The sequence below is a fragment of the Bos indicus genome, chromosome 2 (genome assembly GCF_029378745.1).
Source record: "Bos indicus isolate NIAB-ARS_2022 breed Sahiwal x Tharparkar chromosome 2, NIAB-ARS_B.indTharparkar_mat_pri_1.0, whole genome shotgun sequence".
In the NCBI taxonomy this organism is placed as follows: Eukaryota; Metazoa; Chordata; class Mammalia; order Artiodactyla; family Bovidae; genus Bos; species Bos indicus.
In genome coordinates this window covers 73,120,772-73,134,306 of record NC_091761.1, presented here as the reverse complement: position 1 = coordinate 73,134,306, position 13,535 = coordinate 73,120,772, and the positions used below count along the sequence as shown (strand labels likewise).

The 13,535-nt window shown below is 40.2% G+C and overlaps 1 protein-coding gene across 15 annotated transcripts in view; it reads left to right on the top strand.

The window, feature by feature from the left end:
- The window catches only part of CLASP1 (cytoplasmic linker associated protein 1), a 273,403-nt gene that overhangs the window by 155,837 nt on the left and 104,031 nt on the right, over positions 1-13,535 (top strand). For all 15 annotated transcript variants that reach the window (XM_070769105.1, XM_070769110.1, XM_070769114.1 and 12 more), the window contains exons 9-14: positions 2,464-2,616; positions 5,657-5,730; positions 7,258-7,350; positions 8,519-8,664; positions 9,550-9,685; positions 10,737-10,807. In XM_070769105.1, the coding sequence (XP_070625206.1) occupies positions 2,464-2,616; positions 5,657-5,730; positions 7,258-7,350; positions 8,519-8,664; positions 9,550-9,685; positions 10,737-10,807 (673 nt within the window). The remainder of the gene's footprint in view (positions 1-2,463; positions 2,617-5,656; positions 5,731-7,257; positions 7,351-8,518; positions 8,665-9,549; positions 9,686-10,736; positions 10,808-13,535) is intronic.

The following is a 13,535-nucleotide window of genomic DNA, read 5'->3' as shown; positions in this document are numbered from 1 at the left end:
ATAATTTACCTTCCCCACCGTCTGGAGCTGTCACTGATCTCCGAGGAGTGATGACCACAGTTCCACAGCCTCTGTGCTCTTGGGCTCCCCGAGGACAGACAGGCTGCTTCTGCTGTCAGTGCTCAGTGGGTGACCTCCTTCTGTATTTTAAGACCAGGTTTTACTCTTGCGTCCAGGCTTCCCTGGTGGCTCAGATGGTAAAGTATCTGTCTGCAGTGTGGGAGACCCAGTTTCGATCCCTGGGTTGGGAAGATCCCCTGGAGAAGGAAGTGGCAACACACTCCAGTCCTCTTGCCTGGAAAATCCCATGGACGGAGGAGCCTAGTAGGCTATAGCCCGTGGGGTCGCAAAGAGTCAGACAGGACTGAGTGACTTCACTTTTTTTTTTTCTCATTTTTTACTCTTTTACTTTTTACACTTTTACTAGTGTGCTCTGCAATTTAATAATCACTTTTGAGTCTGTATGGGAAGTCTGTGCTAAAAGACCACTGAACATCTGAATCAGTAAGACACTGATGCATGGATTGAAGAAGCCATCTGTGAAACAGCACAGCTTGCCAGGTGGTCAGAAGTGTAAAGGCATGTGGAGGGAAGCTAATCTGCATAGGATTCTGCATTTGTGAGGATGTGATTCCTCCTTTGTTGTTGTTTTGTTGACTAGTCACTCAGTTGAGTCCAACTCATTTAGACCCCAGGGACTGTAGCTCACCAGGCTCCTCTGTCCATGGGATTTCCCAAGCAAGAATATTGGAGTAGGTTGCCATTTCCTTCTCTAGGGTATCTTCTCAATCCAGGGATTGAACTCACATCTCCTGCTTGGCAGGTGGATTCTTTACCACTGAGCCACCTTAGAAGCCCAGTTTCTCCCTTACTGTTGAATAAAAGGACCCCTATGATTTGAAGTAGATTGTTGGTGAGCTGTAAGGAACATTCACTTTCACTTTCACTTAACACTAGAGTCTTAGGTAGACACAAAACTTGGCTGTGGATAGTTCAGCTGAGAAGCAACTAGATCAAGAAAAACAGATTATTTCTATCTGTTTTTGGTCAACAGTTACTTACTTTAGACTTACTGGTAAAGAACTAAGCCCTTTTTCAGAAATCATGAATATCGCCAGCTATGGATGTTAATTTTCTTTGTTTGTTTGTTTTTAGTAACTCCTAAGTTCTTTATATATCCTCCTGACTGACCCACACATGCTACATAAGCCCCTAGTGCTCTGTATAGTGCACTGTGATAGCTTTAACTTTTTTGTCATCAAAATGCTGTTCATCAGTATGCTCAAAGATGATTTCTTTATATATATATATATATATTTTTTTTTTTAATACAACTTGAGGAATATTGATGGGATCTACTGCTGTCTAAGGAATTCCCTTATAGCTCAGTCAGTAAAGAATCTGCCTGCAATGCAGGAGACCCAGGTTTGATTCCTGGGTTGGGAAGATCCCCTGGAGAAGGAAATGGCAACCCAGTCCAGTATTCTTGCCTGGAGAATCCCATGGACAGAGGAGCCTGGTGGGCTATAGTCCATGGGGTTGCAGGAGTCAGACATGACTTAGAGACTAAACCACCACTACTGCTATCTAGAAAATTTAGAAGTTAATGAATTTATTGAAGAAAAAAAAAAAAGCTTAATTTCGCTAAAGTGCAACACTGAAGAAGAGGTTGTTTTGGGGGGAGAAGCCTATCAAATTTTGTTTGAAATTTTAATATGGTAGTATTTTCAGTGTTGGCAAGAATGTGGCAAGAAACTCTGAATTTTCAGGAAAAGTATGTATTTATATGAACTTACTGAAGATAACTTGAGTAGTATACATCAAAAGCTTTTATATTCTGACTCAGTAATATTGCTTCTAGAAATTATTTTTCTTAAAGTTATTAAATATTCAAACAAAAACGCATGTAGAAAGGTGTCTGTTGCAGTATTATTTCTAAGCATAAGATATTAGAATATCCCTAACTGTCTTAGCAATGAAAATGTTTTTTATTTGTAGCATTTTCCAATTGCAAAGTACTATGGAACCATTAAAATGGCATTTATGAAGAATATTTCATCATGTGGTAAAATGTACATTTGAAATAAGCAATTTTCTAAAATGGAATATAAGGCGTACATTAACTATTAAAAAGTACATGAAAGAATGGCCAGAAATATACCAGATTGTTAAAGTAACTGTTCCTACATGATAGTTTCATGAGAGGTTGCTTTCTTCTTTATGATTTTTCTGTTTTCTGAAATTGGAGTGGAAAGCATTCCTGATATGTGAAAGTTAACAGGGTGTTCGTAGCTGCATTCTTGACTCACCTAAGGCTTTTCTAGACCCTGGGTGGACATCTCAGATTCCAGAAGAGAAGGCAAACCATTAATCTCTAAATAAAACTAGTTGCTGTTTTCACTTGAGATGAAAAAGTACTTAAAAATTAAAAAAAAAGAAAAAATTTCTTTGCTTACTCTTTAGATAAAAACTTTGATGATGAAGATTCTGTGGATGGTAATAGACCTTCTTCCGCCAGCTCTACGTCATCCAAAGCTCCAGCAAGCTCACGGAGAAACGTTGGAATGGGGACCACCCGTAGACTCGGCTCCTCCTCTCTTGGATCTAAGTCTTCAGGTAAGACCAAGCCCAAGCACAGTGCTGCGTGGTCCGCTGTGTAGGAGCTTAAAGCAGATGCGCATGCTGCTCACCTTCTGTGTCCTTTAGAGGTGCAGTAATTCTGTGGGCAGTATGAGTCCACTTTCTCTTCCTTAAGTAAATTGGTTCTCATCTATGGATGCTGATAAGCTGGTAGAATGTACGTCTGAGCTGCTGTGTTGCATGTTTGCTGGGGCAGAATCTTTGGGTGTGTGAATCCACCACGGAGCAGAGCTCATGGTATCCTAATGGCCTTGGGCTCCTGCCATGCCTGATGATACTTGCATGATATCAGCCAATTTCTGTGTCTCAGGACTGAGATTGTCTAGAAGTTAAATTGTCTTTAAAATGTATTTTGTTCCTGCAAGTAAGATTGTTCCTTATGAAACCTTGTAAGATACCGAATTAGTCAATGGTCAAGATTAGCTAGCTCCCTGAGGCTTTGAAAATAAATTTATAAGGATAAATTTCTTTATCCTTCTCTTCCATCCCCTAATTTAGACTGTTTTGGGTCCTTGTTATATATAGCTTTCATTTTGCTGTCACATTTAAGTTTATACACAAATTACCTACTTAAAAAATTTTTTTCATTGAAGTATAGTTGATTAACAGTATAGTGAAAATTACTTACTTTTTACTTTCGAACCATGCTTACTGTTAGCATTGGGCTTTTGAGCTTGGCTGGATGAACTAATCAGTTAAAGCTAGAGTGAGGACCAGCATCAGAATGCTGCCTCCTTGGGCTGGTCTTTCTTGCTGTCTGAACAGGCCTTGGATGTTGGTGTCCCAGCTTGTCAGCTTGGTGCCCCCACAACCTCTGCCCTACCGTCTCTGTGTTGGGGGAGCTGCTATTCTTAGTTCTTCCTAATCTTTTATGTTTTTTTCGAAATGTATTTTTTTTTTCAAATTTATTTTAACTGATGGATAATTTATAATTATTTTAACTGGAGGATAATAATTTATTATTAACTGGATGATAATTACTTTATAATGTTGTGTTGACTTCTGCCATACAAAAATGTGAATCAGTCATAGTTATAACTATATCCCTTTCCTCTTGAGCACCCCCCACGCCACCCCTTGCCATCCCATGCCTCTTGGTCATCTTTTATTTTTTGGTTCATTTAAAATATATACATTTTGTTGTTGTTGTTGTTAAAGAGCTTAAATTCATACAACATAAAATCAACCATTTTAAAGGTAACAATTCATTACCATTTATTATATTCATAGTGTTGGGCAACCACCACCTCTATCTAGTTTCCACACAGTTTTGAAACTAGACCCCATTAAAGGTCTTTCAAAAAAAGACCCTATTAAAATTCTCCCCATTCCTTCCTTCCTCAGCTCTGGCGATCCCTCCAGTCTATGTTATTGCTCTATGCTTTCAGCTATTCTAGGAATTTCAGAGAAACGGAGCCATCCAATATGTTGTCTCTTGTGTCTGGCTCCTTTCACTTGGCATAATGTTTTTGGAGTTCATCTCTGCTGGAGCGTGTATCAGTACTTTTTTTTTTAATGGCTGAACAGTCTTTCTAATCCGTTTTCTTGATCTGTCTTTGAGTAGCATCTATTCTACAAACTAAGCTTAGAAAATTTCTGTGTGATCAGACCATGTCTTTTTGTTCCCATTCCTTACCTGTTCCCCTTCCAACGATCCCACCTGTGTAGATTGTACAGAGATACCAACCCTGTCTTTCCCTCAGGCCTGATCTTGCCTTTTTCCATTTTGTTTAGCATCGTAGTTGTGATTTCCCTGTTGACTTCTCATCAGACTCCATGGGCCCAGGCCTGTGTATGGCCCCAAGCCCTCTTTGACATGCAGCTCTCTGCTTCACACAGAAAGGCGCTCCGTGTTTGTCAGCTTGGTGGGATCCAGGCCTAACCTAAAGCACACAGAGCACCACTCACAGTGTGTTACTATTTTCTGTCTGTAATTGACTTGTGAATGCAGAGAAATACTCATCAAGCATGATGACAAGTATTTACCACAAGCATCAGTTGTCTTTAAAGCCTTTTCTGTCTAGGTGGTCCATCAGGACCCCAGATGCCAACTAAGTTGTCAGGTAGGAAGCTCTGGAAAAGCACTCAGACTAACCAGTATAAATCATTAATGATGGTTACAGGGATGACTGTAGATGGCCATTCAGAAACCTTTAATATGAAGAAAAAACATCTGGTAAAATATCACTTGACTTTCATGTGTGAAGTGACATATTAACAGAAAGAAAAAGCTTTCTCCTGAATGATAGCAATTGTTGGGTCAATTTGCAACTGGCATATAAATGAAAAATTGACACATTATTGTGATTTTAAAAGGAAATGAAAATTTTTTTCCTTGAAAATATTTTGAGACTAATATGAAGTTGAGGTGAAACCATTAAATTCTTTAGAACTTATTTGAATGTTTCACAAATTTTGTTATGTTGGATTCCTAACAATGATATGATTTCATTTATTCCCTGAAGAATTGGAATTTCTATTATATGTTCATTAGGAATCTTTGAAAAGACTTATATATTAATACGGGGCTTCCCAGGTGGTGCTAGTGGTAAAGAACCTGCCTGCCATTGCAGGAGACGCAGGAGACGTGGATTTGATCCCTGGAGGAGGGCATGGCAACCCACTCCAGTATGCAGGCCTGGAGAATCTCACAGACAGAGGAGTCTGGTGGGCTATGGTCTGTAGGGTCACAAAGGGATGGACATGGCTGAAGCAACTTGGACGCACACACATAGATTAATACAATATAAATCACCTAAATCCTTTAAAGTCTATACAACTGATCTTCCTTAAGCAAGTACTATCTTTAGATGACTTTAAGCTAATATATGTTATACTGTAAAACTATTATACTTTATCTTAATATTGAAAGTCAGTAATACTTGTCTGTGCCACAAAACTCTAAACTTTTATTGACTTAAAAAAGTTACAAATCTTCCAAAATATAATTTTGATTTTGTGTATGAGTCCTCCAGTGCACACTGTTTACATTTTAAAAATTGATGTTTTTTTATAGCTGCAAAAGAAGGAGCTGGTGCTGTTGATGAAGAGGATTTTATTAAAGCATTTGACGATGTGCCTGTAGTCCAGGTGAGTGAAGATGTTTGGTTTGATTAAAAAGGATGGGCTTATTCTTCAGATTTCATTTTTCAAGCATGTGACACACACAGTTTCTTAGTAGGTAGGGTAATTCTGACTATCAAGACCACAGGAGGTCTAGGGTTTGCAGGCTAGGAAATGTTAGGGCCTCTCAGAACTGAAATGGATGACCTTCCAGTTAGAACTGGTGAGAAGTGGCTTGCTCCACTAGTGAGTTCGTGAGTCAGGTCACACAGAAGAGGGGGAAATAAGTGACTCCATTCCAAGAGAGAACAAAGAAGCATGCTTATGTCGGTATTTTCCTTAGAGAAGTCTGTAAATTTGAAGAATGTAGGTTTCTGAAAGGTATAAAAAATGTTTTCATAAAACCTTAGTTTATACCATCGTGATACTTCCCTTAAGTACCTGACATGTGAAGCAGAGATGACTTACAGAACTCACTGTAAACTGCTTTGTGCCCCAGCATTGTCTCTGGTTGATGGGGGCTTGTGGTCCATTGGATGTCGGTGCTCAGGATCCCTCCAGCACTTGGTATCTGTGTGTGTCCCTTGTCACCCACTGCTTAGTTGCCATGTGTATACAAAGCAGATAGCAGGTGTTTTAGGTTCAGGTTCATCCTTATGTCCTTGACCTTCCTATCATGCCTTACTCTTGGTGGATTTTTTCCTCCCCCTTACTGTCTTTGGAGTAAGATACCAGGATAAATGAGAAAATAGGTTTGAAAGTGTTTAAGGTTACAAGCATAGACACACCTTGCTGTATTGCCCTTCACGGTGTTGTGCTTGTAAATGCTGCAGTTTCACATCTATGGGCACCTTGCCTCAAGCATGTGTACGGTGCCGCTTCCCCATCAGCATTTGCTCACCTTGTGTCTCTGTCATGTTTGGTAATTCTCACAACAGTTCAACTCTCCATCAGCAAAAAGATTACAGTTCTCTGAAGACTCAGATGATGGTTAGCATTTGTTTTTTTTTTTTTTTTTTTGGCAATAAAGGATTTTTAAAGTATGCACACGGCCTTTTTAGACAGTGGGCATACTTTAATTGGGCAGTTAATAGACTGCAGTATAGGAAAATCTTTGTGACTCACTTCATTGTGATTTTCACTTTATTGCACCTGCAGTGCACTGAAGACACTAGAACTGACCTGGCAGTGTCTCTGAGGTCTGCCAGTATAGTGTGGTGTTACAAAAAAAACAAATCAGTGACTTGTGCATCTCCGCCCACTCCCCAGTGGGCTTCTTTCTCGGTTGTGCATGATATCATCTGTTATGGTAAAGCTGCATTTGAGGTGAGGTTATCCATATACGGGCATCAGAGCTGGTGAGTTTACATTCACGGTGGAAACTCATTCTGTGGCAAGCCTGTCTAGATGTTATCTCCGAGGTCCTTTTCTGAAAAATGAAATGATTTCTTTTACTATACTTAACAGATGCTCTTGACTTCAGTTAATTAAGAAATAATCTTTGTTTATTCAGCAAATTTTCTCATATTAATTGTAAATTAATTTTGCTTACAGATTTATTCCAGCCGAGACCTTGAGGAGTCCATAAACAAAATTAGGGAAATATTATCTGATGACAAGCATGATTGGGAGCAAAGAGTAAATGCTGTAAGCTGCCAACTTTGTGATTACATTTGCATTAGATATTTAAATATTATAAATACTTTATTATGAAATTGGGGTTCAACTGTAATGAATTTTAAGTAGTCAGTATTTTAAATATAAGGTACCATATTCACAGTTTGCCTTTTTAATAGATTACCTCACTTCTGTTTTTAAAACATGCCCACTTCTATCTTTTTGTGCATCTTGTACTTTTAACAAAGTCCTGCCTGTGGCATGGCCACTACTCTCGCCTTAGTAAAGGTTTAATTTTGCGATCCTTGGCCAGGGAAGCAGCTTCTTAGTGACTTACAGTGAGTGTCCCTGTTGCCCTTTCTTTCTTCATAGCACTTCTGCCCCTTCTGTTTTTAAAAGTACATTAATGACAAGTTGTCCGAACATTAAAGTGAACAGCATTTGGTGAAGGTATGTCTTTTCTGAGGAAGGTGATTGTGCACTGGTTGTCCAGCAGGAAGCAAGTTAGGAACATGGCTGCTGTGTCTGTTTCAGATGCCCTCCAGCCCCTTCAGTAACAGATACAGTGTGGGTACTTTGACCAACAGTGGGGGCGCTTCTTCCTGTGAAAGTGAAAGTTGCTCAATCGTGTCTGACTGTTTGCAACCCCATGGACTATACAGTCCATGGAATTCTCCAGGCCAGAATACTGGAGTGGGTGGCTGTTCCCTTCTCCAAGGCATCCCTGTTCCCTGTTCCCAGCCCAGGGATCAAACCCAGGTCTCCTGCATTGTAGGTGGATTCTTTACCAGCTGAGCTACTTTCCTGTGATTCATGCAGTAAATGGTGGTTGGATTGGGTGTTGGGAAAGGGGAACTTAGGGAAGGAGCTTTTTTACAGGCTACAATGAGATTTCAGTTATTTTTATCCTTAGTATCAGAGCATCTGTAAATACTCTAAAATGTTCCAATTAAAAAATACATTTTGTAGAATTATAATGCATTTATCACAGATGCTAATTTTTAAAAATTACTTTTTCTTATTTATGATACCTAGATTTCTTCAGTATGTTAGCTACTATTTAGTTGGTCTAATTCTAATTGGAAAACTGTATCATTTAACTTTATTGTTGATCCTTGAATATTTGTTGGCTTCAATTATTTTGTATTTCTGTTCTAAGGATTGTTTTGTCTGTCTCTTAATTTTTCTACCCCATTAGCTAAAAAAGATTAGATCTTTACTCTTGGCTGGTGCTGCCGAGTATGATAACTTCTTCCAGCACTTACGGCTTTTGGACGGAGCCTTTAAACTGTCCGCTAAGGATCTACGGTCTCAGGTAGTGCGGGAGGCTTGTATCACGCTGGGGTAAGGACTACGACGCTCCCGGTTCTCACATAATAAAGTAGCTGTGTCACAGAGCTTCAGAGATGGGTCACAGAATAATACATCCACTGGGATGTATATAATATAATACATATTATATAATATGTGTTATTATATATATGATAAATATTATATAATAAGTAATACACATGCCTGTCGCCTGGTCTCCAAGACTGATTCTATTTACACCCTGTTAGTACTTTTACAGTGTTTCCTGACCAGTTATGTTATTGACAGAGGGGATTTTTGCAAAAAATTAACACCTGTGGCATCAGTAGTACATCTCTGGTCGATAATGTGTTGTGTGACAGATTTTAAATTTTACTCAGTGACTTAGCTCTGAAGCCTCTGCTTTAAACTTGAAACAATTATTAATAATATGGAAAAATGAAATCTTATAAACTTCTGTTCTCAGCCTTTTCATTGATTTTGCTGGCAGAATATAGCACAATCAATAGAATTTTTGTTTGTTCCTATTGAATTCAATAGAAGAGTGGCTTTGCAGCTGTTCAAAATTTTGACCTCAGATATTGAAGCCTGAATGTTATATGCTGAAAATAAAAGAGCAAAAGAAAAAAAAGAGGCTAAGGGTGCTTTGTCATATTTATGTTTTATTAGTATTTATTTTTTGCTATTTGAAGAATAATTAGTGGGAAATGATTTATTTGTTTATTTTTTAAAAAGCAGTTCTTGGTGAGTGGCTATATGTAAAGTCCTCTGCATGTGCTTGGGGAATATTTGTATTTTACTTAGACTTGTTTTTATCCTTAGATGACTTCATACAAAGGCTCTAAAATGTTAAAAGATTTATATATTACACTGTTCCCAAGAACTTTGGTTCAGTCCAGTGTTCATTTCTCATTGCAGGCATCTGTCATCAGTGCTGGGGAATAAGTTTGACCATGGAGCTGAAGCCATTATGCCAACTATCTTTAATTTAATTCCAAATAGTGCCAAAATTATGGCCACCTCTGGTGTTGTAGCTGTTAGGTTAATCATCCGGGTGAGTATGTTTTGGAGCCGTATGTATTGTAGAATAAGCAAGTGGTAAATATTGGTGGTAGATAAGCAGTTATCAGAGACGTTTCCCATTTGAGTGATTATGTATGTGGAATCCCACTGTATGTACGGTATTGCCCCACCCTCACCTTCCCTTGCTTAACTGTCACATGTGAGCCTTTTCAGTTCCCTGGAGTGAATTACAGGTGTGGTGTACAGTTACTGACCTGTTGCTCATCCTCTCATCATTGGTTTTAAGCATTTGAGCACTTGTATCTGCTTCTGAGTTCTGTGTGTGTCCAGGTATTACTCCTGTTCTTCCCTCCTTAGTCCCCAACTGTTCATTTTAGGTATTTGTGCTTGTGGCTTTGTATTCATCTAGCATCTTTATTTAAATAGTTGTACATAAGCCTAAAAAAGAAAGATTATCTTCAGTTAAGTTTTCAAAGCACTAATTTATTTAATCTGAGTAATTAGCCAAGTAACTTATATGTAGATTTTCAATAAAACCTGACAGCTCACAAAGCGTTAAAGTGAAGTTCTTCATATCACCTTCTCCCCATGTCAAGTCCCTTTTCCCTAGAGGCAGCCCTCAAAACTGGAGCTTGATGATGCTAACTGAAATCTTCCCAGAATATTTGTGATTATTGTGGGTTACTTTCTTTGCATTATTTTAGTTCTTACTGTTTACAGTGCCCATTTCAGATATTAAACCAAAAGCCGTTACTGGACATATCCATTGAAATGGTATTAAAATACATTGGTCTACTGACTGCTTTTTACTCGCTTAGATTTATACTGCTCAGATAGTTTAGGCTTCATACCACTGATTTGTTTTGATTTTAGACTGACTTAACACATATCATCATGTTGTCTGTTTTGGCTCTGTACTTTTCATGCCCTTTGTAAGTGTCCAGTGAAATTCTTTCTCCTTTTTAAACTCAGTGAAATTCTAATCTTAATGTATTAGGTGCTTTACATAGGTGAGTAAGGAAGTGATTATCTCAGTTTTGTATTTTCAAGTGTTCGCCTCTGTGTTTTGATCTTTTCCACAGCACACACACATCCCTAGGCTAATACCTGTCATAACAAGCAACTGTACCTCCAAGTCTGTTGCAGTTAGAAGGTAAACTTTTAATGAATTTTCTAATTATTTTTGAATTGTTTTAAAACCAAAACGAATTTCAAATTTCTCTCCATCTAAAAAGTTCATATTTGAAATAATTAATATTATTTAATATTGCCATAATAAATGCCCTTGGCTTGAAAGGTCATGATCAAAATTATAATGGAAAGTGAATTTGGACAGCTTAAGTTATTTTTGTATGTGTGTGAGAGCAAGTGTATGTGCGGTATTTGGGAGAGGTGGGATGGGGGCGTGTCCCCACATACACTTTCTTCCTGTGCTGGTCCCTCTGCCTCTGTCATTGGTCTACCCCATCCCCCTGAATGAAGGCAGTAGCTGCCTGCCTGGAAAAGACATTATAAAATGAGTGGTAGTTATTTATGTTAACATAGGTAGGAGGAGGTGTATGTTATCTGCAGCTTCTGATGTGATTCTAGAGATTCTGAGGCCTGACTAGTCACCTGCTGTGCTGCACAGTGAGGGGAGGTAGACCCCGAAGGTCAGCCTGAGCAGCCAGCTGGGCTTTGTCTCAGGTCCACATGAGCTATGTGTGATGTCAGGGCTGTGTGCTTCTGGCTGGGATCTGTGGGGTCTGGACTGGTGACTCCACAGAGTCCTTCAAATTGTGAAATGTGTGGACTGTCTTCCCAGGAAAGTGTAAGTACACAGAAGTTTCACGTGAGTTTTCAGACAGTTCATGGGCTGAAGCTTCTTGGTGGACCAGATCAAGGGCATTATGGGGTAAATTAATGGCAGACCTAGGCAGCAGCCTTGTGGCCCCATCCCTGCGTTCTGGGTTTTGATCTAGCCCAACAGGAAGGCCTGTCACTTCATGGCTGCCCCGTTTCTGTCCTTTCCTGGGCTGGCACATTGGACCCCCACAGGATTTCTCCGGTGCAGGGGTCTTTCTGAGCATGAAGCAGCCCCCATCACCATCTTATTAACAGCCACGTGCAAGGCAAGAGAAAAGAGAAAGGGAATGAGCTGGCTGTGTAAGTCAGGAAGAAAGACATGTTCTTCCACTGAAAAGGCTTAATTTTTCAAAAGTGTGGCTCAGTGGCATGGCTGAGGAGTGTGGTCAACCATTGACCCACAGTCCAGCCACCCTAGAGGGCAGAGCAGCTCCAGCTCCCCAAGAGACGAGTGTGTGGAGCTAGCGAGGTAGAGGCTGTTGGTGGATTTCCCACATACCTGGGGACAGAGTTCTGCGGATTCACAGTAACTTAGGTAGAAGGGGCTTAGTGTTTGGTGGAAGCTTAATGAATGGTAACCATCATGAGAATTTGCTGCTGCTTCTGTTACATTGTCACTGCAGATTTAGGATTCCAGGAGCACTTTGGAAAGTGTTTCCTTTGTGAAAGGCAGTGAGGTGACACAGATCTTTGTGGGGAACATTATAGGATGTTTAGTGTATTAGTTGACTTAGGCTACATAACAAAAATACGATACATGGAGTGGGCCTAAACAACAGAAATGTATTTTCTCAGTTCTGGAAGCTGGAATTCTGAGATCCAGGTGCCAACAGGTGGTTTCTAATGGGAGTAGCTTGCAGATGGCTGTTTTCTTGCTGTCTTCATGATGCAGAATGTGTTTGTGTTTGTGTAAGAGAAAGAGCTCTAGTGTTTCTTCTTGAAAGAAAGAAAGTGAAGTCGCTCAGTCGTTTCTGACTCTTTGCGACCCCATGGGCTGTAGCCTACCAGCCTCCTCCATCCATGGGATTTTCTGGGCAAGAGTACTGGAGTGGGCTGCCATTTCCTTCTCCAGGAGATCTTCCCAACCCAGGGATGGAACCCAGGTCTCCCGCATTGTAGGCAGACGCTTTACCATCTGAGCCACCAGGGAGGTCAGTGTTTCTTCTTACAGGGCCCCTAATCCTAAGAGCATCACTTTCATGACCCCATGTGAACCTCATGACCACCTGAGGGCCCCATCTCCAAATACCATCATACTGGGGTTTAGGGCATCAATATGAGAGTTCAGGGATGACACTTTGGTTCCTAACATGTAAAAATTCTAGCCTGTGGTGCTCGATGTGAGTAGCAGCATGCAATCACCATGACAGTAGAAATGCCACCCCCTTCACCAGCTTCTTAGCCATACACTTAGATTGGCATTTTTGTCTGTAGTCAAAGTGAGTCTCATCAGAGCCGTGTGTCTTAATGCTGAAAAAAGAGTACTAGGGACCATGCCCTCAGAAAGGAAAAGAGAGCAAGAAGGCAGTGAAAAGGCAGTGGTTTCTGTCCTGTATTCAGCCAGTACCTAGCTTTGCTTCATAGAATTTGTAAGAAATGAATTGCCTACTCTCCCTCCCTTTAAGAAGTTTATAATTTAGTTGGAGGTGTTAAAAACAATAATGCAAAGCAATGTAAGAGTGAATTACAGCATACATATTTTATGGATTTAGGCATTCAGAGAGCACTGATCAAAACTAGCTGATGGACTTCTTTGGTGGTCCAGTGGTTGGAATCCACCTGCTCCTGCAGGGGAATGGGTTCAGTCCCTGGTCCAGGAAGATTCTACATGCCCTGGGACAACAAAGCCTGTACACCACAAGTACTGAACCCACATGCCGCAACTCCTGAGGCCCTGCATGCTCTGGAGCCCATGCTCTGCAACAGGAGAAGCCACTGCACTAAGAAACCTGTGTACCACAACTGGAGAGTAGCCCCTGCTCACTGCAACTGGAGAAAGCCCACACCAAGCAGAAAAGATCCAGTGCAGCCAAAAA